Raw genomic sequence first — 27,478 nt, forward strand, 5'->3', positions numbered from 1 at the left:
TGTGAATCATAACTAAATGAAAGATTTTCTGAAAACCCTTAATGCTAGGTTATCATCAATAGCATACATACCTATGATATTTCGACCCTTAATATTACCATACTCAGTTGAAATCACGACTCAAGAACATTATAGTACATATATTGTTGTTACTCCAAAAGACGGTCAAAACACAACGAAGAAGATATTGCCAAAATTATGGAATTTTATCGAATCTTGGTTCCCCTAATTTTTCTTCCAAGATATATATTAAGAGAATGGATATGGTGAGTATGTCGAAAAGACAACAACCCCACCGAGATGAAAGTTGTAAGCTCAAGGCGACCCATCGGTCTTCAATGAACTACGATGAAATACTCATACCACCGGACAGGCTGCAGCTGTCATGTAAAATCTTGTACACAATTACATCCTAATAGTTGCTCCTTTAGACTTCAAAAACATAAATGTAAATCGAAAGTGCAAACGAAATAAGACATACAGAGACCAGACATTTCTGACTTGGGACAGGCGCAAAATATGTGGCGGGAAAAAAATACTTCAACGTGATCACAACCCTCCCTTTAAAATATGACCACTGTGGAAAATACATTACACAATTAAACATATCCAAACAAATCAGCTGAAGAAGGTCTGAGTTCCTTATTAAAGCAGAATAAAGAAACTGATTATATGTTACACAAATGAACAAAGAGAGGAATACTAGCAGTTAACTGAAATGTCAGCTTCAAACCAGTGTAAAGCTACAAAAAATTATATCATCATCGTAGGTAATATCAGTCCTATTTCTTCCCATGATGAGTTGAGTACCGAGGTACATCATGCATAAGTCATAAGACCCTATGCACTAATCAACGTTAATACCAAAAAGAATGCTTTCTTTAGTAAGCAACAATATCATGACTATATCCTTTACAAAGAAGCCTAATCAACGATTTAGTTAACTTATTTGGTGAGTACTGAGCTTTCACAGCTTTATGTAGAATATTGCCGTTAAATATAGGATGAGAAATACCCGAACGTAATCGGTTACCAGTCCATTTGTATTAGGGAATGAGTACATTGTATCGGTTAAAAAAATTGTTTTACAAGCTTGTGATATCGAAAACCTTGATTTATGCAATTTCTCTTTAAAAAAAAAGATTTCCTTCGTTTGAGTTCGAAACATTGTTACAAATACGAGCATTCCGTTTGTTTTGTTTGTTTGTTTGTTGGGGTTTAACGTCCGAGCAGCAATATTTCAGCTATATTCAGACAATGAACATGAAATGGATGATAAAATGAACATGAAATGAAAAAAAAAAAGATGGGTCACAGGGATAATAGGGTCGACAAATTTTGATTGCCACTGAAAAAAAGGGGATGGGTAAGGTCGGGCAATTTAGCCTCCTGTGGCGGAGCACAAAGGTTCCTACTCCTATCGAATACCACAGCAGGGTTCTTTAACGTGCGAGGAACGTAGCATCTTTCCCAACACGGTGCACCACTATGGTTTGCGGTCAGGTTTTCCGTATTATAGCCTGACATCCCCAGCATGTACCACGCCAGGGGTACCCCATTCCACCACCTGGGGCACACATCCCAGTTGCTCTGTGGGCAGAGCGCCTAGCCCCCGGCTAGGTTTCTGAGCACTATTTAGTTGCCTTATACGACAAGCTTAGCGCTGCTGCTAGAGTGAATAACCAACATATGACCACGAGTGCCGAAGAACCCATATATTTGACTCGTGTGCGGAACTTGTTCCGCGCACGAGTTAAATCTTACTGCGTTCTTGACATTAGTGATCGTATTTTGGTTATTCACGATAACCAATTGATTATCATATTTATTATATGGATTTCCTCCATTATTCGTTGCTTTTTTCAACATAAATTTCAGATTTTGTGAACGGTGAATTGATTTCAAAGTTGTGACGTTTTGGCGGGAGAAAGTCCGAAAGTGAAATTACCGAATTTATTTCACAGTTTGAATTATCGAAATTATTTCACGAGGAACATTCGATAAAACACTACTATCTACATAATAATGAAAAAACATCCCTTTTATCATAAATTTTAGTTACAACTTTACCATTATTGATATGAATACAAAATGTACTAAGATAAAGAGGCAGATATTTTTTATTATCAATATTTGCTTTTTTTTCAAAGACAGTTCTGCAGGATACATATCTTTAGTATATATATATATTAAAGTCGTCGTTCTTTATAATAACATGCTTTTCGAGTTTTGATGTCATTAAATATTTTGATGACACACGCTCTTGTCATGGTGACTTGAAATTGACGAATACAAGAAAAATGCCTATCATTTTTTTTCTTTGTATTAAAATGTGAGTGCTCGTTTACTGAATATAACTAGAAGTTGTGAACGATGAATATAAGAGCCATGCACATATAGAGTCTATTGACATCAAATAGATATATAAACAATAACTTAAAATATCTGCTTTCCTAGTTTCTATTAAAATAAGGTAAAAATATCTATAAAATCGTCGAGGAAGAATGAGAATAGCTTTCTTTTATAAAAATCAAATCTTCAAATCCAGAATACTAACTCTATATTTAAATTAGATGCATATAATGTTTCTGACAATCCGGCTGCTGGTGTTAGAAATAGAGTCAGCTATTGTCCGCCTTAAACTGATAGACTGAATGCAATTCTTTTAGTGGTCGCTAATTTGTAACATATAGTTTATCATGAAATATTAAAGACACATACCTTTGCCAAGAGACAATCCTTTACCAACTTGGACATTTGGATTTAACCATGTCAACAGCAACTTGATCATTACTTTCATAAAGGTATTAAGGCAGAACGGTCGTTCATATTGGTGTTTCATACCTTAGAGGTATTGTGCTTTATAGTTCTACAGATCTTATATTTATTTCGAATTTTTCTATTGTGATTATTGACTTAAATGAATCTTACCTTAGTTTACAAATGGGGATTTTTAGCCTTCAAATGGTGATGTTTAGCCTTCATAGGTATTTGAAACTTCCTGTGAAACACTTATATTTTTTTAAAGTGCTAATGAATTTATCACACTCAAAATAATTTCCGTTCTCGAAGCACAACATGCGATAATACATGTTCATTGTTCGTTTCTTCATTTCACAAAAGTGTTAATATATCGTTACTTTACAGCAACCTTTTCGAGCTTTTGACCTGTCCAACGCACCAGTTGTCGGCATAGAAACAGAGCAGATGGTATTTTGTGTATCCGGAATAAAAGTGACTTTCAAATACCTACATAATTATACAATATGCACATTGAAGGGTGAATTTGGAAATTAAATTTAATGGCTAGTAAAATTGTTTTCAAAGTACATACATTGACGAAGTTTCAAAATATTGCAATGTTGTGTTGTCACCTGAGGAATCCAGATAACAATACATTATAAAAGCTCAAGTTCATTAATGCATATAGTTTTCACATGAACTTTTAAAATTATTAAAACTATGAAAACTAAAATATTCCTATCTATGTGTGACGTCTTTGACTCTGAGTGGCGTTACCATAGAAGTTGAGATTATTCTCAGATTTTTTACGGCGGCAGGGCGTGGTGTATATTGTCATTACTTGGAATTGTGACTTTTCGAGATGGTTTCAGGTTTATAGAATTTTATTTTAGTACTTGTTCACATTCTTAAGCTAGATCGTACCTAATACTTTTAGTCGATAGGGTTTCTATTACCTTGACTACCTTGAACAAATATACTGTAGACTTTTAAGATAAGAAAAAAACAAACCATTGGTCATGATCTCCAAACATAATTTCAAGACAGTCGAGCCGCATACAGGCGATTTTTTACAACCATTTATTTAGATTATGTAAGGAATTTTCGCTGTTTCGCTAGATAATTTCTTTTAATTGTGTATTAAGAATGCTCATCTGACATTATTTCAGAAAGAAAATCATGGATCACCGAACTCTTTTCTTGCAATATCAAAAGCTAAAATTCCCATGAAATTTCTATCTGTCATTTCCCCGTCAATTATCCCCCACCTCTTGAAACAAGATTTTATAATTTAACCATATATATAGATTTATGTCATTCTATTCATCATTTCAAACACTATTGTCTACTTATGTATGATTTCGCATGAAAACAGAAAAAGGATACTATATTAGATTATGATATGATATCAATAAATGAAATATTGATATTACGGATTAATTATTGATATCAATAAATTATCGTTTATTGATATGACTAAATAAAACATATTTATTCATCCGTTAATAAATACATATTGACAAATTAATTATTGATATCAATAAATTACGATTTATCAAAACCTTAATAAGTATTTATTAGCATGTCATTAAATCATTTATTGATTTCAATTAAAAGATAAATTATAAACGTGTTAATAAAGAGGGTGCCACAATAGATGGTTTAGTCGTGGTCAGAAAAGTATTTGTAATTCTCATTTTATTGGATATTACCCAGCATGCATAATCCGGAAAAAAAGATTTAATAACACGTTTATTAGTATTAAAATTTTATTAACATGTTAATAATTCGTTATCCCACAATGGCTTGTCATAATACACAAATTATTATTTTTTGGATTTCTATAAGTTTTTTGCCTTTGTTTTGTTTTGTTTGTTGTTTTGTTTTTCAGCTTTCTAGGGCTTTTTTGTTTTTGTTCTTTGTTTTGTTTTGTTTTTTTTAATGAGTACAAGGAAAAAAGGTAAGGGAGTTTACTAAAGGAATAAAAAAACTACCACAGCTGTGGTCTTTTTCAAGATCTTACACAAATACCGATTTCTAATTATATCCAATCAGATCCATGCACTTCATGTAAGATGGATGTCTTAAATCATAAGCGAGATACAAATCAGGGTCACTCTTTCATATTACGTTGCGCAACATCCTATTACATTTACCCGCTTCATCAAAAGGTGGTGCGGCAAATCAGTGTGTGTTAGAATAAAGCAACAATTGTATTAACAATTAATTTTGATGCTCAAACAGAAACAGGAAATAGAATACTAGGACACGTGCACTCATGGTAGGCATAAGATGGTTTACTGCCATTTCCTGTCCTGTGAATCTCGTCACGTGACTCCTTGAAAAATACATTGATTGATTGATTGTTGTGGTTTAACGCCCGAGCAGCAATATTTCAGCTATATTCAGGCAATGAACATGAATGATGATGAAATGAAACAAAGGATGGGACACAAGGACATTAGGGTCGACAAATGTTAGTTGCAACTAGAAGAAGGGCGGTTGGGTAGGGTCGGGTAATTTAGCCTCCTGTGGCGAAGCGTAAAGGTTCCCACTCCTATCGAATACCACAGCAGGGTTCTTTAATGTGCGAGGAACGTGGCATCTTTCCCAACACGGTGCACCACTATGGTTTGCGGTCCGGTTTTCCGTATTATAGCCTGACAAGCACAGCACTATTTAGTTGCATTTTACGACAAGCTTAGCGCTGCTGCAGGCCTATTCTTTAGACACCCGGACCTGCACGGGACCTTTAAAAATACAAAAAAATCTTTCAGAACTGAAAGGAGAAACAATGATGATGACGATGTTGTCTTGATTTAACTCAAAATTAAACCGACAAAACAGTTTTGAAGAAAATAAAGCGTACGTAAATATATGTATAATCTAGTCTTACGAATTCATTGCAGTTCACATTGTTCTGCTGAACATAGATGACAAAAATGCAAACACTCACCTTTCACGAGCTAAACGCTTCAAATAGTACAAATGGAGTCTAAAACTACCACTGTCACCTACTCGTGCCTTAGTGTGTCAAATGCCTTAAATATTCATATATATTTTAATATGATGTAGGATATCATATTTTTAAAAAGTTTATCGATTACCATGAGACCAAGTTGTGTATTTTTGAATAATTAAATGCAAGTCTCGGTACGAATCTGACAATGGATAAAACAGTATGAAACTCGCCTAATTGTACCAGAAGCAAGAAATATCATTTTGGTAAAATTAGCTATAATTTCATTGAAATACTTTCAGGACAGATAACTATGAACAACTCGATTTTCTCCAGCGATACAAATATTTGTCATTTTAATACATAGCGAGAAAACTTCTTTGACTAAGTATCCTGTTCGATCGTTGAATTTTAATGAAATTAATTACTATATCTCCTTAGTACCCTCTTCGTGTATGCCCCACTTATTAAAGACATGGTACACTGTTATGTCACCTATCCATCCACACATTAGTAGATAACTAAACTTTTATTATTATTTTCCTTCGTACAGTCTTTGATGGAAGGAAAGCATCCTCCATTTTGTTTTTATTTTTTCTTTCGTCAAGTTTTAGAGCAGTATAGTAACAATAAGAAGCACAACCACCTTTATGTTTATTTTCAGTTTTCTACATATATTGTTGTCCATAGTACTGTTGCTGTCTTTTTTTATTGTACTTTTTTTCCATTTGTTTTTCTTATTGTTCTGCTAAATCTTATTCAAAATTGTCTTTTATAACATTTATAATGATTCAATACATGCTCTCAATATTCTTATTTATGTATTGTATATTATTGTTGGGAGAAGACTTCATAAGTTGGTAAACCTTGCGTCCTATCCCTTTTGTAAATTTCACAAATAAAATTGCTGTAAACTGTATAAGTAATATAGTTCTTTTTTTTTGTGCAAAACATTTAGGTCTGTCCAACCGAATTGCACAATTTGACTTTTTTCGAAAAAATGAGAAAATTTGTGCTGGACTGAATGAAATTATTTAATTCGACAATGCCTTTGGTCAGACTAATTTTCTCAATGAATCATAGTCCTGCCTTTCCAGTACAAATATGATCCAATGCTAAAAACAAATAAGTGCTTCCTTACACTAGTCGGTTATACATGTACTTCTTTAATTCATTTTGGTGTAAACGAATTTAGCATAGTAATAATAGTTACTTTTCACAGGAAAGTTACTTCCATTTACGAAAGGAAAGTTTTATTTCAGATGGGGTTGTACGAATGTAGGACTGGTGAAACTGTAAAGCGGAAAGACCTCGTAAAATCTTGTCTTCTACATTCAGTGATAATAAATAATAAATATCATCTTTATAATTTGAATTAACATTTTCCTTTAGCAACTGAAAACTCCATTTCGTATCTAATGAACCTAAAACACCTTGAACATATGACACTTTCAATGTTTTGATCCATGAAGTTTACAGTACGACGGGTTAGAATCATTTCTATTTTAATGCATTCTTTCCTTATTGAGTTAATGTCATAAAAAAATACATGAGGTTGCTAAAAACTACACTTAAAAGGAAAATAGATAAAAAGATACCCATAGTTCTACAAAAACAAAAAGACGTGGTACTAGAAATAGTAAATGCGTTCTAACATCCTCCATCACAAAAACGTTACCAACAAAATTCCCCCATATTTCAAAGACAAATCCATACCAATTATTTCATATTCCTATACTTCACCCATCGCATCCAAAATTTTCAATTATAAAAGGCTATTGCAGAACCTCGAGATTGAGGACTTCAAGGCTAAACCACCTGACTGTTCTTGCAAAACCTCTCCATTCAAATATGGTCCTTCTGGTCACGTCGTTACGGGAGATTTAACCGTTATCGAAAACGAATCTGTGCGTAATATCCTTTCTAAAGGTCCAAGTACCGTGAACCACGCTCCATAAATTGGAATTATAACTTTAAAGTTCTCATGGATGCCGTCGAGGACTATGCAAGAAAATGGATAAAACGAGAACAAGAAGACATTGATTCTCTGTCAGAGTGGTTGAAGGCCGTGAGGTCTTTAATTTTGAAACGAATGAAAGTTTTAAGTAGGTCAATGAGTGCCAAGGCTACATCAGTTTTCAAAGACCCCGATGTAGCAAAAACATTGTCTACTACACATGACAAGTATGTTGTCGTACCAGCAGACAAAGCCCAAAACAACATTGTTTTTGTCTGCAAAACGTTTTATATCCAATGTTTATTATCAGAGGTAGACGTAGAAAATAAAAGCAGTGATAAGACCTATACTGCTACCACTCTTTCAAAAGAAGAGATTGTGGAAAACCAAAAATGTGTACTATCCTCTTTTGGTCTCTCTACCAAGGACGATGATTGTGATTTACCGTCTATGTACTGGATTCCTAAATCATATCTTGACCTACACTTAGAAATCGATGGTAAAGGAAAACTATTGACCAAACTTTACGACAAAGGTGATGACTTTTCATTCAGAATTGTCAACTTTCCTTTCGTCTGTGACAACATCCCTTCGGCTCCTGCGTATGGAGTGTTCGTATCACAACTCATACGTTATGCCAGAGCTTGCCGAAACTACGCAGACTTTTTGTATCGCGCTAGAACTCTAACAAATAGGCTTCTGGAACAGGGTTATGTTGCTACAAGACTGAAGTCATCACTACATAAGTTTTATAGTCGTCATCATGAACTCGTGGATCGTTATGGTGTATCCATCAACACCATGAAAACTGATTTATTCAACGGGTCATAGTTTTCCTTTCCTCGTTTGTCTACCCCGGACTTGACTTTTTATGAGCAACTCGGTGGGTGTTTCTAGAAAAGCAGAGGACGCTTACCCTACCGGTGCACCTGGTCCATGCTCCCAGTTTTTAGTGGAGTCCGAGTTGCTCATTTACTTTTGTTACTTTGTATGTATGATTTTAGTTACTTTATGTTCTTTGTTGTGTATGTCTGTTTTCCATGTCTGGTCTTTGTCCCTGGATTACATTCTTTTGATTACCGCTATAACCTTGGTTCCCTTGATCACTCTTTCATACAATGTATTTTTTATCAAGCAGGTTTGAAGCACTTTCGCCAAGTATTGTCCCATATCCAAACGTGAAAATCGTTTTTACAAAGTCAATTAGGCTAACTATCAAATTCATTTTTTGTTCAACAATGCATCACATTGATATATCTGACACATGAAAGGTGTCCTCATTTTTCATAAAATTTGTACTTTTAAAGCAAGCTGATGAGAATATGATTCAATAAGAAAATATAAAAATTCTTTCAGATCTGAAAGGAGAAACAATGATGATGATGATGTCCTGATTTAACTAAAAACTAAAACGACAAAACAGTTTTGTGTGAAAATAAACGTACTTACATATAGGTTTAATCTTGTCTTATGAATTCATAGCAGTATACATTGTCCTGCTGAACATATATGACAAAAATGCAAACACACTCACCTTTCATGAACTAAATGTTTCAAATAGTAAAAATGAAGTCTAAAACTACCACTATCACCTACTCGTGTCTTAGAAAGTCGAATACTTAATATTCATATATATTTTAATATGATGTGGGAACTTACGCTTATCATATCTTTAAAAAGTTTACTGATTTCCGTGATACTAAGTTGTGTGTTTTGAATAATTAAATGCAAGTCTCGGTACGAACTAGGCAGTGGATGAGTAATCAAGAATCACGGGCACCAAGCTTCTAGCGGTAATCAAAAGAATATAATCCAGAGACACACACCTGATAAACAGACATACACAACAATGAACATAAAGCAACTAAAATCAAACATACAAAGTAACAAAAGCAAATGAGCAACTCGGACTCTACTAAAAACTGTGAGCATGGACCAGGTGCACCGGTAGGGTAAGCGTCCTCTGCTTTTTTAGAAACACCCGCCGAATTGCTAATAAAAAGTCGAGTCCGAAGTAGACGAAAGAGGAAAGGAACAAAATGTACGAAATTCGACTAATTGTATCAGAAGCAAGAAATTTTTGGTAAAATGAGCTATAACTTCATTGATATACTTTCAAGACAGATAACTATGAACAACTCAATTTTCTAACATTCTATTATATAAATCAAAATATATCCAGCGATGCAGATATCAAATATTTGTCATTTTATTACATAAAGAGAAAACTTCTTTGACTAAGTATCCTGTTAGATCGTTGAATTTTAATGCAATTAATTACCATATGTCCATAGTACCCTCTCCGTGTATGCCCACTTATTAAAGATACAGAATGGTACACTGTTATGTTATTTATCAATCCACATGTTAGTAGATAACTAAACGTTAATTATTATTTTCCTTCGCACAGTTTTTGATGGAAGGAAAGCATCCCTCATTATGTTTTTATTCGTCATTCGTCAATTGTTATAGCAGTAAAATATTGATAAGAAGCACATCAACCTTTATGCTTCAGTTTTGTACATATATTTCTTTTTTTTCACTGTACTATTGCTTTTTCCATTTATGTCTCATTGTTCTGCTCAAAACTGTCTTTTATAACATTTATAATGATTTAATGCATGCCCTCTATGTTCTTATCAATATATTGTATATTATTGTTGGGGGAAGATTTCATAAGTTAGTAAAACTTGCTTATAATCCATTTTGTAAAGTTAACAAATAAAATTGTTGTAAACTATATAAGAAGCACAGTTCTTTATTTTTGTGCGGGAAATCATGTCTATGTTTATATGTGTGTTTTGCTTCTCTTTCTCTAGACTTTGCAAATGATTTCGGTCTGTCTGACCTATTGTATAATTTGAGACTTTTTTTCTTTTTATTTTCTACGAGAAAATGAGAAAATTTGTGCTGGACTGAATGAAATTATTTGGTTCGACGATGCCTTTGGTCAGACTAATTTTCTCAATGAATCATAGTCCCGCCTTTCCAGTACAAATATGATCCAATGCTAAAAACAAATAAGTGCTTCCTTACACTAGTCGGTTATGCATGTACTACCTTGATACAAAGTAAATATATGTTAGGATTTGGAGCAAAACTGGGCATCTCAAAAAAACTTCATACTGTTAATATAAGTATTAATTGTATATAGATATGTCCATTCTTATGGGATGCTTTTTTGTTGGGTTTGGTTTGTTTGTTATGTTTGTATTTTTTTTAAATTAAACATTTTTTGTATCTCAAGTAACACATTGATGCATATGTCTAAGTGTATGGAAAGATCTTGATTATTTACCAGTCTAGCGCTACATAATCTTTTCCCTTATAGTTCTCGGTATCTGAATATGTGGATTCCTGCTTTTAAACCCCTCATACCCTATAAAACACCCTCGTTTGTTGACTACAGTATTACAAGTTTTTATTTTATTTTTCTACACCTCTTCCTAATAAAAGAGGCTAACAACAAAATTCCTGCACACTAATCCGATCCATAATTAACTAAAGGCCAAAATAAATCTAACAAAATAAATCTGACATTACCGGAGTGACTGGTACAACTATGGGTCTGACTTTGTACAGACACTACAAACAAAGTGTTGGGTTAAATCTAGGTTTTTCAGCGCGCTAACCCCCCTTTTCCATTGCGGCATGAATATACTGGTGTTGATTAAATAGCATTTCATGCTATAGTGTCATAATCGGTAAATCAGTGGTCATTTCAGTACAAAGAATAAAAAAACAAACATTTACTCATTGTTTTACAAGAAAATTGGTATTTTTAACTAAGGACTGATACATGAAAAAGCTTTTGAGACGTTTTAAATTTCCTCATACCCCTGATTCAGGAGTCTGTGACGCAGTTCCTTATGGCGTTCAGAGTAGTTAGTACTTGCTCTAGCGTAGCGAATCAATTGTGAAATATAAACACCGATATGTAGGAGATGAAGGTATATGGTTGCGCAGGTAAAGAAAATTTATAATTTAAAAGTAAAGTTGTCACTTTTATGATAAAACTTAGTGTTGATGACCACTATTGTCGAATACGAGATGTAGATTCAAAAAGATGCTGAATAAGCTGTTTGTGTAATTTCCACTATCTTGAGCTAAGGTGGATAAATTTGAAATTAACCATTTACCAAAAAAAAGAATTGTTAACGGACAATACATCATTAATGTATATGTGTACATGTATGTGAAATTAAAGGATTTAGCATCATTTAAATATTAATTCTTTAGGAGATTCAAGTCGACTAAGAGAGGAGCACTATTTGGGCTTATTGGAATGCCAACTTGTTGCTTAAAATAGCTCATCTAGATGAGACAAATATAACTGTATGTTATCAATGAGGAAATCAAGCGTACAATCCTGTTCTTACACTTAATTGTATCGTTGTACTGTAACTTTTTATGACTAAGACAAAAAAACTTCAAATAGATCATATCCGTTAGGATTTAAATCCATGCATCACAAGATACGAAATAGTAACAGTTATTCATATTTCCATGCTAATGGAAGTTCATTATATCCGAGATGGGGTTTTTAGTTGCTAAAAGGGAAATACTTAGAATAAAATATGTCGTCATCATGCATCACCATGCAGTTTTTGAGGGTATTCATGCAAAAACCAGACAGCGGGTGGCACATGACAAATTTTGTTTTACAAGAATATGCCCCCATTTCATATCAAAAATACATGCTTTCTCAGAATTTAATGTTGGTTTAGGATTAACTGCAACGATAAATTTTAAAGAGAAATGAATTACATATAAAGCATTAGAATTCATTGAAAAATGGAGATGACTCTTTAATTTCATCAATTTAGTTGCTTTGTTAGGTAACTTTAAATTCATTTTCTGAGCCATCCATTGTCGATTCAAGACAAACTTTATACTTTTTGACATTCCCATGATATATGATATACACTGGAATAAAAATTTCAGTGCGGTAAAATTTACCCTGTGCCTGAGTTTTACATGGACAACCGCTTAAATGATAATGATGTTATTATTTATTGTTGTCACCAAATGTAGAAAGCTATTTTGATGAGGTCGTTCTGAATTTCAGTTTTCTTTTCGACAATCTCATTTGAAATTGACTTTCCCTTATTAAAAGAAAGCATTTTTACTGTGAAGAGTAACAATTGACTTTTCCCTCGGTAATTATTAGTGTCATTGAATCCGTGAAGTTTTTTTTTTTTTTGACGTGCCTAAAACGGAAATAATTAGAGTGCAATCAGTTATTCCAGCTTACATTTTTTTAACTTTTGCCGCATTGAAATCGATATTCTACATGTTTAGTTTGTCAACCTGTTGATCGTTGATTTTTTAAACGGGATGTACATGTATATGATAAGCGACTGAGTGAAAACAAAGTCAACTTACCTTACCCTAAGATACATTTTGTCATTTGTTAAAGTTTCGTGTAAATCATAATAAGTTAATTATTGCATTGAAATGTTTAAACTGAGTTATCTGATAATGTGTTAGCCGATGACCAGACTGACGTTGATTTGGTGTTAGCCGATGACCAGACTGACGTTGATTGGGTGTTAGCCGAAGACTAGACTGACTTTGATTAGGTGTTAGCCGAAGACCAGAATGACGTTGATTGACTTATTTGTGAATCGTTGTGACGTTTATCTAATCATCTATGGATGTTTCAATTCATTGTAAGGTACGATGTCAGATTCGTTGTGACGTTTATCTAATCATCTATGGATGGTTCAATTCATCGTAAGGTACGATGTCAGATTCCACGGCTATGCAGCTCACTTCATTCAACAATGAAACGGTCACACTGAATTTTGCAATCGAGAAATGGTTCCACGATAAGTTGAATTTTCTATAAAGACTGGTAAGTTAACACATGTACAATACATAAATATACGCAATTATTAAGTGAGTGAGAATCCTGTGAAATTATATGAACTATATAGTAATATAGTGTATTTCCGTGATAGTTACATGTAAATGGAGAGAAAATGTTGTTTTTTGAGGTCTCTAAAAACTACAAGAAAAAATAAACTTCATTTAAAAATCATACCACAGGAAATCTTCTTAAAAGCATGTTACAAAATACGTATATGCTGTTCTCGTGTGTTAGATTTTGGCTTTTCTAAGAGTAAAACGTCTGCTTTAAGTGTGTGTGTGTGTGTGTGTATATATATATATATATTTTCATTTCAATCTTTTCTATAATAAGTTGTTTTGAAATCATGCATCGGTTATGTTTAAGACCTCCAAATATTTGGCAATAAAATTATAATTACAAATTAGAGACTGTCACAGTTGAATCGTAATGTTTAATTTTTTGCTTTGAAATATCCTGTGGATTTAAAATCTTTCTTCATTTGATGTCTAAGTTTGGGGTCATGTAAAAGGCCATATCTTATCTGTACACGCAGACAGAATTCATGAGAGAACTTTCTTCTACCACTTAAGAAATTTAATTTGTCATGTGCTGTTAAGCATGAATGGCGCTGATTTAGATGAGTTACGGTACATATATATCACCAGGTTTTCCATAAATTGATTTACAAAATACCATCCAAATGACGTTTGTGTACTAGGATTTACGCCTATTGTAATTCGATACAATGTTAAATGTACAGTGTACGTGTATTTTTACTATTTTACACAAATGTCATAAACAAAAAAAACCCAACTTTATAACACATAGTATGTCTTAGGCAAAGTTAAATGTTGTTTCATACTTCATTCCCGTTCTTAAATTCTTCACAACAAATAAAAGCTCAGTTTCACCAAATATTAAAGATTCTTCGACCTCTAAAGTTTCACCAGAGCGGATAGCCGATAAAGGGACGGTAAATGTACCATGGCGCTTGCATGTTGGGTCCGTCACGAACCTTGGGTTCTTATCATCTGATACATATAGGACTAACTCTAATGACCCCTCCTCGGGTCGTAAGACTTGAAAAGATTTAGTATAGGACTTGCCAGTCTCCACCTTTTCATCAATTTCTGCGAATTTGTCAAATACGTCTTTGCATCGCTCTTCGCCATTGATCCAGACTTTCTTATGAGGGGGATGGACATCTGGATCAAAGTCTGGCCAGCTCTGTATTCCATATGTCTTTCGCAATATTCTTTTGTCTATAAGTTTTGGCTGATGACCGAACAAGACCGCTCCTTTTAGAACAGCCAGACCCGCGTCATCAGGAATCACCACTTTTGCCCTACGACCAAACTCCATCTTTATAGCTTTTTGTATAATGTCACATTCCGAGAACCCACCGACCATTATAATGTGTTTAACATCTGACAGTTCTGGCTTTTCAAAAAGTTTCCTGATGTGCTCAAGAAGATGTTTGGTGGTTGGCTCAAAAAGTCTCCTAAAAACAGCTTGTTTAATGTGCAGTTTCTGTCCCGAAACTGAAACGAAGTTTTTGTATTGGGATTTCTGTACAACTGATTCTAGACTCGACTTTTTATGTTTTTTGACGATTTCTAAGAGACCCGCTGGCAGGGTGATGGTGATATCTGTTTTACCCTCCAATTCATCCCCGTCTGTGGACTTTACTGAGCGCTTTTTTATTTCAAACCCGTAGATAAGCTCCGTGTAATCTTCTAAGTCCGATTTTTTCAGTTCTTCAATGATTTCCAGACCAAAAAGCTCTTTTAAAAACTCAACATATTGGTCATCTACAGTTGTGCCACCCCAAGGTCCACCACTAGGGGGTATTATCTCTTCTAAAGAGCCATCTCGATTTCGCTCATGTACAGTTATGTCCGCCGTCCCACCTGAAAATAGATAGAGAAATTGTCGTTTAAAGATATTGTACAAATATTCATGAGCCAATACAACAAATGTACATAGGACAGCCGAATTATATTAATGATGCGATTATAATACAAACAATTCAATATTTCCCATTATAACACTATTTTCGAAACTAGTGTTTACCCGATTTACTTGCTGACAGCGGCATATTTTGTATTACACATTTGATTAATATAGCGCATTTGAATAATATTTATAGTTCGGTGACTTGATAATCTGTAATGAATAACATTGCGAACTAGACCAAGTTGGCTTTATTCATTTACATTTTGGTCTCGAGATTGGTAATTATTCGTCCACCGGCGACATTCGCCGAAGCGGCTTTAGGTTTGCACTCTGTTAAACCGTCAGTCTGTAAGTTCAGCTAATCAGTTTTCCGCACTTTTTTATCGTCATGCTTGCAGATTTGCAGATGTACAATGAATATTTGGTACGTTGCCTTACCATGACAACCGATCAAGTTCTAATTTGTTCCGGTCCGTTGATTATTTACTGAGTTATGGCCCTTGTTCATAGAAAAATCATATAAAAACACAGTTTTTTGCACTTGTTTTCGTGGAGCGTGTGTCCCGGAGACTTATCTGAACATTGATCGCTGGGATTTTCGGCGGATCTGTTTGGTTTGGTGTTCCCACCTAGCACACTTTCTATATCCCGTGGAACTCCCGCTGCGTAAGACGCACGGTTGAGATCCGTCAAAAATTGGCCTTTCGTTTAGGCTCAGTGTACTTGTTTTCGTCATGCAGATATCTAACTGATATTTGGTACATTGCTTTACCATGACAAGTTACCGATCAAGTTCCGATTTTGTTCCGATCCGTTGTTTGTTTGTTTGTTTGTTTGTTTGTTTTTGCTGAGTTATGGCCCTTGAACTTATAAAATTCATGCAATAACTTAGCTTTCTGGTTTTGTTTTGTTTCGTTTGTTTTTTTATTGCAGCTATACTTGTTACACTGAATAAATATGACAAAGTACAGATCAAGTTTGAATTGTGTACCGGTACGTTTTTACTCAGCTTTACGTTTCCCGTTAACAAATTATGCATGAAGTTTGTATTCTGTTCTCTTCAACATAAGGTTCTTCCGGCAGGGAACTTTATATTCCTATGCAATACTTTAATAATGCTTTTGAAATGCTTACAGCACTCGAATTCCTATTAGACAACATTTCCGTTCGTTTTGGTGATAGCGTTTATCGTCGAGTTATTTGAATTCCCATGGGAACCAATTATGCATCACTTATTGCGGACCTATTTTTGTATTTTTAAGAGCCACAGTTAATTACTAAAATAAATAGAGACCCTGCCAAATAACATTTGGTAGAAAAAAACATCTTTAGATATTTGGACGATATTTTGCTCTAAACAACAACGATTTCAATACATATACTTTTAAGATATATATTCTGCAGAACTTTCTTTGAACAAAGCAAATATTGATTATAAAGAATGTCCGGTCATTGGTCTTTGTATTCATATCAAGAATGGTAAACCTAATACTAAAATTTATGATAAAAGGGATGATTTTTCATTCCCTATTGTTAACTGTCCGTTTTTAGATGGTGGCGTCCCCTTGTCACCACCAATTTTATTTACATATCACTTTTTCGATTTTCCCTGTGTTTGTAACAAATTTACGGATTTTAACGAAAGAAATCTTTAAATAACCGAGAAATTACAACATCAAGGATATTACAAGCTTGGAAAAATATTCACAAAAATGTTCAAACGATACAAGGAATTTATTCTCATATATCTCATAAACGATTAATGCGTGCCGGTATCTCCCACCCTATATTTTACGGCAATAATCTACACAAAGCAAGGAAAGCTCAATACTCTACCAATGATTTAACGAAACCGTTGAAACGGCTTATTCGTATGGGAAATTAGTTATTATTGTTGTAAAATAGCATTTTTTAATAACATTGATTCGTTGATAGGGTCTTTACACTATATTTAAAAACAGTTTTCGGCATGACGTGGGTCGTGTCCCTATTGTATGACCTATGATGTATCATAGTTGTCAAACCCTCGTGGGAAGAAATTTGGATTGATATTAAATTCGATGATGACAAAACTTTTTGCAGCTGAAAACTGGTCTGAAGCTGGCTTTTCAGTTAACTGCTAGTAGTCCTTTGTTTGTACATTTGTGCAACGTATATTCAGTTTCTTTACTTGTTTTAACAAGCCTTAGGAACTCAAACCTTTTTGAACTGATTTTAAGGTACAGTGTATGTTAAAATTATTGTGTAGTATCTATCCATAGTGGCCAGGTTTTAAAGGGGAAAATGGGAGGGTTGTGATCACGCTAAACTACTCTAACCCCGCCGCATTTTTTGCACCTGCCCCAGGTCAGGAATTTTTAGCTTCTGAATGTCTTGCTTCGTTTGCCCTTTCAGTTTACATTTATGACTTTGGAGCAACTACATGTATTTCACTGTACCTGTGTGTAATGTTGAATGTTTTTGGGACAGATGCAGCCTGCCCGCTGATTTGATGGTTTCCTCGACGCTCATTGAAGACATATGGGTGGCCTAGAGCTGACAATTCTCATTCCGTTTGGGTTCTTGTCTTTTTGACATACTCACCATATCCACTGTCTTTATATTGTCCTTTTTCATTTCCCAAGAAATAGTTTGTACACACGAATTGCCTCATTACATTTAATTGTGTGTCTTCTAAAACTAAGTCGTTCACAACCAAATCCAAGAAAATTACTCATGCCATTGTTTGACCGAAAGACCGAACTTAAGACATTGTACATTGTACATCTCATACATACCCCCTAAGTCTATAACTAAATATTTTGTGCCGAATTTGATAGTTTCTGAGAACGTATTTGGTGTTTTTGCATCTCTCTCCATTCTAAGCTCTTGACAAAATATTGATGCAGCCTCTGGCTCCAATGCAATTCTCAGCTGGTCGCCTTTGATATTTGCCTGTAATGAGAGAATGTATATTAATGATACATACAAATTATGTGATAATAAAGAAAAAAAGGAGCTTATCTATGAAATATATAAATACTTTTAAATACCCTTGATACAATACTACAGTTTAACGCGTTAACTTCATTATAGACAAATCTTAGTCGTTATTTCGCTGTAACTGAGTGCTATATCTACACAACTCTTACGTGATGTCGGCTGTTGGTTTAGTGTAAGCATATTTTATTTGTCGAATAACGTATAAAAGCGATTAAACACAAGTACAGCTTACTTACCCTTAAAGAAATACACAATGAGCATGCGCATACAAAAATATATTTTTTGAATTTTGAAAATGAATTATATAAAACAGATGAAGAAAGGGGAAAGCTTTAAAAGGTTAAATATGGAAGAGAAAAGATAAACAAAATGAAACATATGTGCTTTTGTGTCATGGTGTACCTGTTCAACGAAGTAATAGAAATTAAGTAACAAGCAATCTCTGAGTTTTTTTTATATATTCAAAAACAGACTTCAATAACAATACGTTTTGTTCGTTGGATAGATCGTCATGTCCAAATAAAAATAGTTCAAGATTAATTGGCAAATTTCCCAGTAACCACGAAAGATCATTCATTAATTTCTGCCTTAAGAGACTATATAAATGACATTCGAAAAAATAATGATATTGAGTTTCTACTTTGAATCCACATCTACAAGTGCATTACCAACAATGTTTACTCTATGAAGGTCATAATTAAGAAATGATGCTCCGCCTCCCATATCTGTTAGAACAATATTAAGTCGTCTGGGTCCACAAGCATAGTGTTTGGAGATATTGGTTTTTACTTTACGTTTTAGTTCGCTTTTGAATTTTGATATCGAATCTAAATCTCTTGTTGATTTATCTAGTTTATTAGCTCATCAGGCCAAAGGCCAAGTGAGCTATTGCCATCACTTGGCGTCCGTCGTTGTTCTTGTCGTCCGTCGTTAACAATTTTTCTAAACTCTTTTCTTCTGACACTACTTCACCTATTGGAACCAAACTTGGTATGAATGTTCCTTGGGGTATCCTGCATAGAACTGATGTGGGAATTTTTGATCCGTCGAAAAACATAGCCGCCGTTGCCAAAAATAGAACATAGGGGTCAGACAGTTGTATTTCGCATATGTCTCCAAAACCGTTAGGTTTAACCAAATTCTAACACAAAGGTAAAAGTGTTCAGCATGATGAGATCTATTTGTGGTCAAATTTTCAGTTTAATATGTTAAGCATGTTTGAATTATTGCCCTTTTCGACTTTTTTGCTTTTCTTTTTAAAAGTTATTTCTTTCAAAAACTTCTCCTCTGGCACTACCTGACCAATTGAAACCAAACTTGGTATGAATGTTCCTTGGTTTACCTTGCATAGAACTGATGTACGTATTTGTGATCCGTTGAAAAACATGGCGGTCGTAACTAAAAAAAGAATATAGGTGTCAGACAGTAGTTTTTTCTAATATATCTCAAAAACCATTAGCTTTCAATTGCTAAAATGATCCTTATTATAAGGTCTTCAAAAGTCTTCAGGGATTAAAGTTGCCAGGCGATTCCTTGTAAGAGTTATTGCCCATGAAAAATGAAAAATGGCGTTTTTTACAGCTTTCAGCCAATGTCTTGAAAACTATAATAGATAGAAAGAAACTTTCAATTGCCGAAATGATCCTTATGATAAGTCCTACCAAAGTCTTCTTGAGTCAAATTGTTGGACAACTCCTTGTTAAATTTATTGCCCTTGAAAGGCTAACTTTATCCAGGTGAGCGATTCAGGCTCCTGGGAGCCTCTTAGTCTTATTCCAATGTCTAATCGTGGTGGGAGTAAATGATTCTGTTGTAATATAAAGACTACAGAAGGGTAATATCATATCTGAACCATTTCTTAGGGGATAGTTAGTAGTACTTTGAATTGTTTGAGGGAGTAAATTACACAGAAATGGAAGTGTAATTTGGTTTTTAATTGTATACATCATATGGAGTGTTCTCTCGCGTCTAAATTTTAATGATTCCCATCCAGTTTCGCAGTAGATTAGATCTATCTGGATAAAAAAAGTAATCCAATTACAATTCTACTGCTTCAAGTTGGACATTTTCTAACTTATTCGGATAAACTATTCCACAGTTGTCGCACACTTCACATGCATATTCTAAATTGGCCGTACGTAAAGTATATAATTTTTTTTTCTAAAGTATTCCTACAAATATTATATATAAGCATTCGCATCACGTAGATATGTTTCATAGCACTTTTATGATGTTGTCACCATAAACATTTTCTTAGCTTCTTTTGATATCAGAAAAGCCTAAAAATCTTTTTACTTGTGGAACATTGGGTGAATTTAAAATCGATAGAGTATGAACATTTTTGAAATTAGTATAGATAATTCTAATCATAAGATTCTTCATGCTTATACATATAGCTGTTTTTCATTAGTCGAGAACGTCTTTTCCAAAAAGTTCATACTTGCATGAACTTCGCCAGATCGTTCATACATCATGAATGCCAGTCAACTTGAAAATCTAATATGTAAGTAAATGCTTAAAATCTAATATACAAGTAATGTCGCCCAAAAATTAAATTGTCCCGGAACTAGATTCTATATACATATTTACCGGTTCAACACATTAAAATTCCCAAATGTTGGATAGAATTATAAGGATAAAACAGCTATTTTCGGTCGTACATGTATGTATGAACGACCGAAAGTACATTGTAGCTGTTTAATCCTATAATTACTTCAAAAAGTGAAAACGTACAGATATATGATACACATATTTTCATGTTTTTGCTGACTAGCTGACGGGTATGGAAAAACAATCATATTAGTGGTGTTTTACTAAAAAATACTACAACTTAAATCTACAAGAATCCTATTTATTCGATTTTGAATATGTGTATCAATGATTTTTAAACAAAATGAAAACATGAAATATAACAAGATTGAGTGGCCAAACGAGATAGAAGTCGTAAAGATGAAAGAACTTTTACACTGGAAACCAACAGGCACATGCAGATTAAGACTGCACCTCATCACCAATTTGAAGTGTTCATGCCTTGTGAACGTTTTTACACTCTGTAAATCAGTGATATTTAAGGAGAGTTGCGCGAGCCATTTTTCTAAACTTGTTCATATATGTTGATAGTAAAAACCATAGATTTAGTCAAGAAAGGTATAGAACATTTCAAACCAAAAATGGAATGCAATGTATAGGCAAAAATGTATTTCTAAACGAACCCGTTCTGCAGCCTGTCTCATAAAAGCCTTTGCTGTATCATCCCAGATAGCAGGAACTGTAAGAACATATTGAACGTCTTCCTCTTTAGTTCCTTTGAAGGTTGTACTAGAGTAATGCAGAAAAAAAGATATTATATTTCTTAATGGCTTCGACGATCAATATCGAAATCAAAGTTATTCACAAGAGTTTGATAAACACCGTGTATACTTGCTAACCTATAACATAGGTCCGTGGAACCAGGATTTTTTTTCACAAAAATATTTTAAAATTATTTTGTTTCCATGTTTCAGTTATTATGTATGTTATCAGACATATCCCCTTGCTATTTAATGCTGTTTGTCGACGAAAACTGGGCATAGTATAAACATCGTTAAATAGCAAGTGGATATGTCTGACACATAAAAACTCAAACATGGAACCGAAATAATTTTAAAATATTTTTGTGAAAAAAATCCTGGTCCCACGGGATTGTGACCTTTAACCTTAATGTCCAACGAAAGAAAATTTATCTTAAACATACATTTCAAATGATAATTTATACTGTCAATGTACAAATCTGTAAATACCCGTATGTAACCCAACTAAAGAATACTAATTACAAGAAGTATAAATACTATTGACATCCATGTACTTATTAACATGAATGCAGACCAATCTTCTTACACTTTCTCCCTTATTTCTCCCATATGTAGTTCTCCACTTTGTTATTACCTTAATTTCTTCAGTACTTCACTGCGGAGAAAGTCTATGGACTTAGAAAACACGTCAATAGCCGGCAGAGTTTTCTTGTTTTCCTCGGTCAATCTGGTTTTTAAATTGATTTTCTACAAAGCGATCAAAGCATTGTAATGCTATAACAACCTATGAAAGCTGTAAAAATAAATTGTCATGTTTTCTTGACCCTTCTAATTAAAAACGGAATTTGCTAATTCATGAACTTATAAATGAAATGCAAGTTAGTGAGATTTATCAAGTTAATTATATTATGGATTTAGCCTCCTGCAAGTTGGTCTCCAATTTTTACGAAAACAATCATACTTTGTAATTGTGGCGTCAAACAATTGAACGTTCTTTGCAGTTTTACTCGTTGAAGGTATAATGAAATAACGACTGATTTTTTTTTTGTTTTTTTTTTTGTTTTTTTTGTTAAGTCTATTCGAACTAACATGAATTCATGAGGTACACATGAAAAAAACTCGTTACACAACTTTTTTCAGAGTGACTGTACATCCACTGATTGAGGTTTAAAAAGGTTCGATTTATATATCCATAATATTTTTGGGAAAAAGGTGTTTATTTCTTCTTATTATAATCAGGGTAGTATAATAGTCTAGATATTATACTTCAATTTTATAATTATGGTGTATCCATTTGTACCATGGAAAGGATGCTAACACTATCAGTAGACCTGGCTACTGATAACACTCTCGGAATATTGGGCTACTGATAACACTATCGGTATACTGGGCTAGTGATAACACTATCGGTATACTGGGCTACTGATTACACCATCGGTATACTGGGCTACTGATATCCAAATTCTTTCAAAATTGTTGTTTTGGATATAGGATGTCGAAAATGAATAAAATTAAGGAAAAAAAATACCATTTCACGCCTAAATACAAATGCATGGCTCTTTTGTCAAAGCATTGGTAACCATGTTTGCTCTCGTCACATAGACTTTACACAGTTATAAACAAATGTTACCGCTTATAGATTGAAGAAGGTAAACAAACAATCGTAGAGTAAGATGTATGCTAATTAGATACGATCATACTATCTACAGGATTGGAAAAATAATATGAACCTTTAACTTATACATTCAAGTGGTTTTGGCATGCATTTGCAGTGACTGTCAATAGTCGTTTCTATGGTTATAATTTATTTCACTCTGCCCTTTACCATAATATATACATGTAAGTCGCAGTCACCCACACGGTAGTTATGTTACAAAACAAATAGCATTTTAGTCGTTAATTTTAGACCCTCATGGAAATTAGAAGTGCCCGCACTCATACATTTTACAAGAATATGACATTTTTGAAGAATTTTGACTAAAACTAATGTGTCGCAGCCACCACATGATAGTTATACTGAAATAATAAGCATTTTAGTCAATCATTTTAAACCCTCAAGCAAATTAAGGGTGCACACTCATACATTTTGCAAGAATATGATACTTTTAAAGAATTTTGAATCAAATAAATGTGTCACAGCCACCACATGATAGTTATATTGGAAAAATTATCATTTTAATCTTTAATTTTAGATGCTCATGTAGGCGCTCATATATGTATATACTGGAATATAACATTTTTTAAGAAGTCTGACAGAAATATATGTGTCAAAGTCACCCACATGATAGTTATATTGAAAAAAAAATAGCATTTTAGTGAATAGTTTTAGACCAATGGCATTAAGAAAAATAAAATTACTCGCACCCATACATTTTGCAGAATTTTTAGAATTTTTACTTAAATATTGGAGTCACATTCTTTAATATGAAACTAACATTTTTAATTTCTACATTTAAGACCATGTATGTAAATTGGAAGTGTTCACATTCATATTCGTTGCTAAAAGTGGCATTTTGAAGAATTATGATTGAAAAGTTGGGTATCAGTCACCCATTTAATGCTAAAATTGTCAATTTTAAAATTTTTTTAGAATGATTTGTGACCATTATGTTATCAAAAGTAACTTCCACTCAAAAAGTACTTTGTCAATCTTGAACTTCGTGTGAATTACCAAACATCTGAAAGTCATCAATTACCCCTTTTACACTTGGAACAGAAACATAGACCTTTAATTTTATAATTTAATGTAAACAATAATAATTTTTGAACGATGAGTGACTGGACCGTGATCGACGAAAATTGGAACATGAACAACGATCGAGTGATTGTGGGATGATGATCATGACGAGCTTTGTATATATAATTTGAAATTCAATGTAAATTTTGAAATTAAGATTTTTTCCGACGCAGTCGGTGTAGTTTCGCTTTTTACTCTTTGACCTTAAAAATGCTCTTCCATGAAAACCCAAGTCACCAGATCGCAATTCTGATTTCCGATTGACCAAATAGTTGCGTTCAAAAAAAAATGTATCGAAAATTAAAATTGTGTGCTATATGTTACTTCTTGAATGAAATGTAGAAAATTTTAAGTAAAAAGAACAAATTTAACTGTGTCGGCTATCTTTAAAGATAGTACTTGTTTCCTAATCAGATTGCTCATTTACATTAGTCACACAGTATCATTTATTAATCGCGGACGTCTTGGTCTAAATTACGTCACGCAGAATAGAAAGATTTAGTATCAGGAACTGTCCAGGGGTATGACAGTTTAGAACAGCTTTTTGTATTTTCTTTGTCACGACCCAGGACAGTTTCTGTCAGGATCTGTCAGGGAATAGGGCAAAATGTGTCCTGACCCAGGACAGCATCTGTCAGACCCTGTCAGAATGTCTGTTCTATTTGCTGTCGAAGAACAGTTTTTCTGACAGATTCTGACAAATTTTGAGGTTAGAAGTGATCGCAACTGTAGTGTTTTACAAAAGAAAGCTATTAATCAAGTAAACGGTAAAACTGAGACTATGAAAATTTCAGAAATCTGGAATAGTTAGCATCTGGCTTAAAATTGACAAAGAATGATAATCCCAAAAATACGACCTTAAATATGATACTTACGCTACAACTCTTTGGTGACATTTTAACACATTGCCAATAGGTATACCAACCTCTCTTTTCTTATGATCATGTAGGAACATCTTAAATCTTCGAAAATAATAAAATTCGTTTTGATCGCCGTCCGGCAAAATATCACTTAAATATTTCTTTTCTGCGTCGTATCCAAATTTCACGAAGTTTGCAGATGAATCTAGCAGTAGAGTTGTTGGAGTTTTCGGCGAAACAAGTTCGTTGATTTTCCATTCACAAGTGTAGAAGTTAGATTTACTTTGTTTCGGTGAAAAGGCATAGCCTGAATATGTAGTGCCAAAATCTATGGCGGCGACGAATAATTTACTTTCATCCATGTCAGGAGTGGAAACTTTTCAAGTAACCTGAAGAAGAAACTACTGCATTCTTAAAGAAAAAAATATCAGGATGCATAGAAGATTTATTATCATAATTTTGTTGTAGTTTACTTAGCATACATTTTAATTAGATGTGGTTATAGACGTTAGAGTTGACACAGTTAGAAAAATTGCATGAAGGTAAAAATACAATTCCTTATACACATCATTTAAACTGGGTAAACAATGTTTGTGGTGGTTACGCTAAATACGACGCTAAATGTGCATTTATAGTTCGTTTTAACGAAGAAGCAGATACATTAATGTTGTACTTGTACCAAAAGAATATAACACCCCATGCAGCCCGAAAAAGAGGTTATAGCTACACTTTACATGTACATCCTTAATAACTTTTCCAAACAATACATATAGAGTGAATACAAAATGTAATTATTCATCATTTTATAGTGGCAAAATAAAAAGTTTTGAATCCAGAGTTTCTCTGAATTTCCCAAATAACTATGTGACCCACAGCTGACAGAAAAACAAATATCAGTGGCGGATTCAGGGGAGGTGTTCGGAGTCATATTGTGCATTTGTTTTCAATCCTACGACAGCGTGAAACTGAAAGTGAAATATGTTACGTCTGGATGTTCAAGTAAATTTCTGTTTTTAAACAATCTACATCAATTAAATAAGTCGGAAATCTAAAACTGACAATCAACCGACAAGGCGTAAACATGTTGTTTATATTGTGTATATATGCCCCGTGCAGGTCCGGGTGTTAAAAGAATAGGCCTGCAGCAGCGCTAAGCTTGTCGTATAAGGCGACTAAATAGTGCTCAGAAACCTAGCCGGGGGCTAGGTGCTCTGCCCACAGAGCAACTGGGATGTGTGCCCCAGGTGGTGGAATGGGGTATCCCTGGCGTGTTACATGCTAGGGTTGTCAGGCTATAATACGGAAAACCTGACCGCAAACCATAGTGGTGCACCGTGTTGGGAAAGATGCCATGTTCCTCGCACGTGGTATTCGATAGGAGTAGGAACCTTTGCGCTCCGCCACAGGAGGCTAAATTGCCCGACCTTACCCATCCCCCCTTTTTCCAGTGGCAATCAAAATTTGTCGACCCTATTATCCTTGTGTCCCATCCTTTTTTTTTTCATTTCATGTTCATTTTATCATCCATTTCATGTTCATCGTCTGAATATAGCTGAAATATTGCTGCTCGGACGTTAAACCCCAACCAACAAACAAACAATATATTGTGTATATAACAACTTGAAGATACATGTAATATGCTACTAATTAACATTTGATATCCAGTGAACCTTACGATTACTAAATGCAAAGTTAAATGAATGTTTTAAATGCTTCTCACCATTATTGACGTAATATTTTACCTGATTTGTCCTTTTGGTGTTACATCAGTTAACCAAGGAAGTGAAAAACATCAAAATAAATCTATAAATAGATCTCGACTTCCATAACGACCCAGACCTACTTGCATGATGAACGATTTAATACTTATACAACTTTATTCTGATAAATCAATGTAGGTACAAAGAAATACAGAAAAACAAATTTTGTTTGTTTGTTTGTTTGTTTGTTGGGGTTTAACGCCCGAGCAGCAATATTTCAGCTATATTCAGGGGATGACCATGAAGTGGTGGTAAAATAAACATGAATTGATGATGAAATTAAAAGTGGGATGGGACACAAGGATAATGGGGTCGACAAATTTTGATTGTCACTGGAAATAGGGAGAGGTGGGTAGGGTCGGGCAATTTAGCCTCCTGTGG

General features: G+C 34.0%; 2 protein-coding genes across 5 annotated transcripts in view; one reads left to right on the forward strand and one right to left on the reverse strand.

The window, feature by feature from the left end:
• The first annotated feature begins 13,158 nt into the window (after positions 1-13,158).
• Positions 13,159-27,478, forward strand: part of LOC148604241 (heat shock 70 kDa protein 12A-like) — a 43,412-nt gene continuing 29,092 nt past the window's right edge. The window contains exon 1 of one of the 2 annotated variants that reach the window (XM_088551119.1): positions 13,159-13,515. The gene's annotated coding sequence lies outside the window, so the exon portion shown is untranslated. Of the gene's footprint in view, positions 13,516-27,165; positions 27,232-27,478 lie in introns of those variants that run through there. The other variant, XM_088551120.1, reaches the window with a different exon arrangement.
• On the reverse strand, positions 14,261-27,195 carry LOC148604242 (heat shock 70 kDa protein 12A-like). 3 transcript variants are annotated; one of them, XM_088551115.1, is made up of 6 exons: positions 27,080-27,195; positions 25,403-25,726; positions 22,375-22,487; positions 21,663-21,768; positions 18,246-18,402; positions 14,261-15,422 (listed from the first exon to the last, which is right to left on the reverse strand). In XM_088551115.1, exons 2-6 carry the CDS (start codon positions 25,697-25,699, stop codon positions 14,347-14,349), a joined length of 1,749 nt encoding a protein of 582 aa, XP_088407241.1. In that variant the 5' UTR covers positions 25,700-25,726; positions 27,080-27,195; the 3' UTR covers positions 14,261-14,346. The 3 variants fall into 3 exon arrangements, with proteins under 3 accessions (XP_088407241.1, XP_088407242.1, XP_088407243.1); XM_088551116.1 differs by having other exon boundaries at positions 27,058-27,111; XM_088551117.1 differs by lacking the exon at positions 27,080-27,195 and having other exon boundaries at positions 25,353-25,456.

Source organism: Perna viridis, chromosome 10, assembly GCF_037379345.1.
Source record: "Perna viridis isolate PV_CMFRI_1.1 ecotype Kerala chromosome 10, ASM3737934v1, whole genome shotgun sequence".
NCBI lineage: Eukaryota > Metazoa > Mollusca > Bivalvia > Mytilida > Mytilidae > Perna > Perna viridis.

Excerpts from the sequence above, each read along its gene's own strand:
- LOC148604242 (XM_088551115.1), bottom strand. The coding sequence starts at position 25,699 with ATGGATGAAAGTAAATTATTCGTCGCCGCCATAGATTTTGGCACTACA. Across the intron at positions 18,403-21,662 it reads TGAGACAGGCTGCAGAACGG|GCAAATATCAAAGGCGACCA; the intron begins GTTCGTTTAGAA and ends CTCTCATTACAG. Across the intron at positions 15,423-18,245 it reads TTTAGTTATAGACTTAGGGG|GTGGGACGGCGGACATAACT; the intron begins GTATGTATGAGA and ends ATCTATTTTCAG.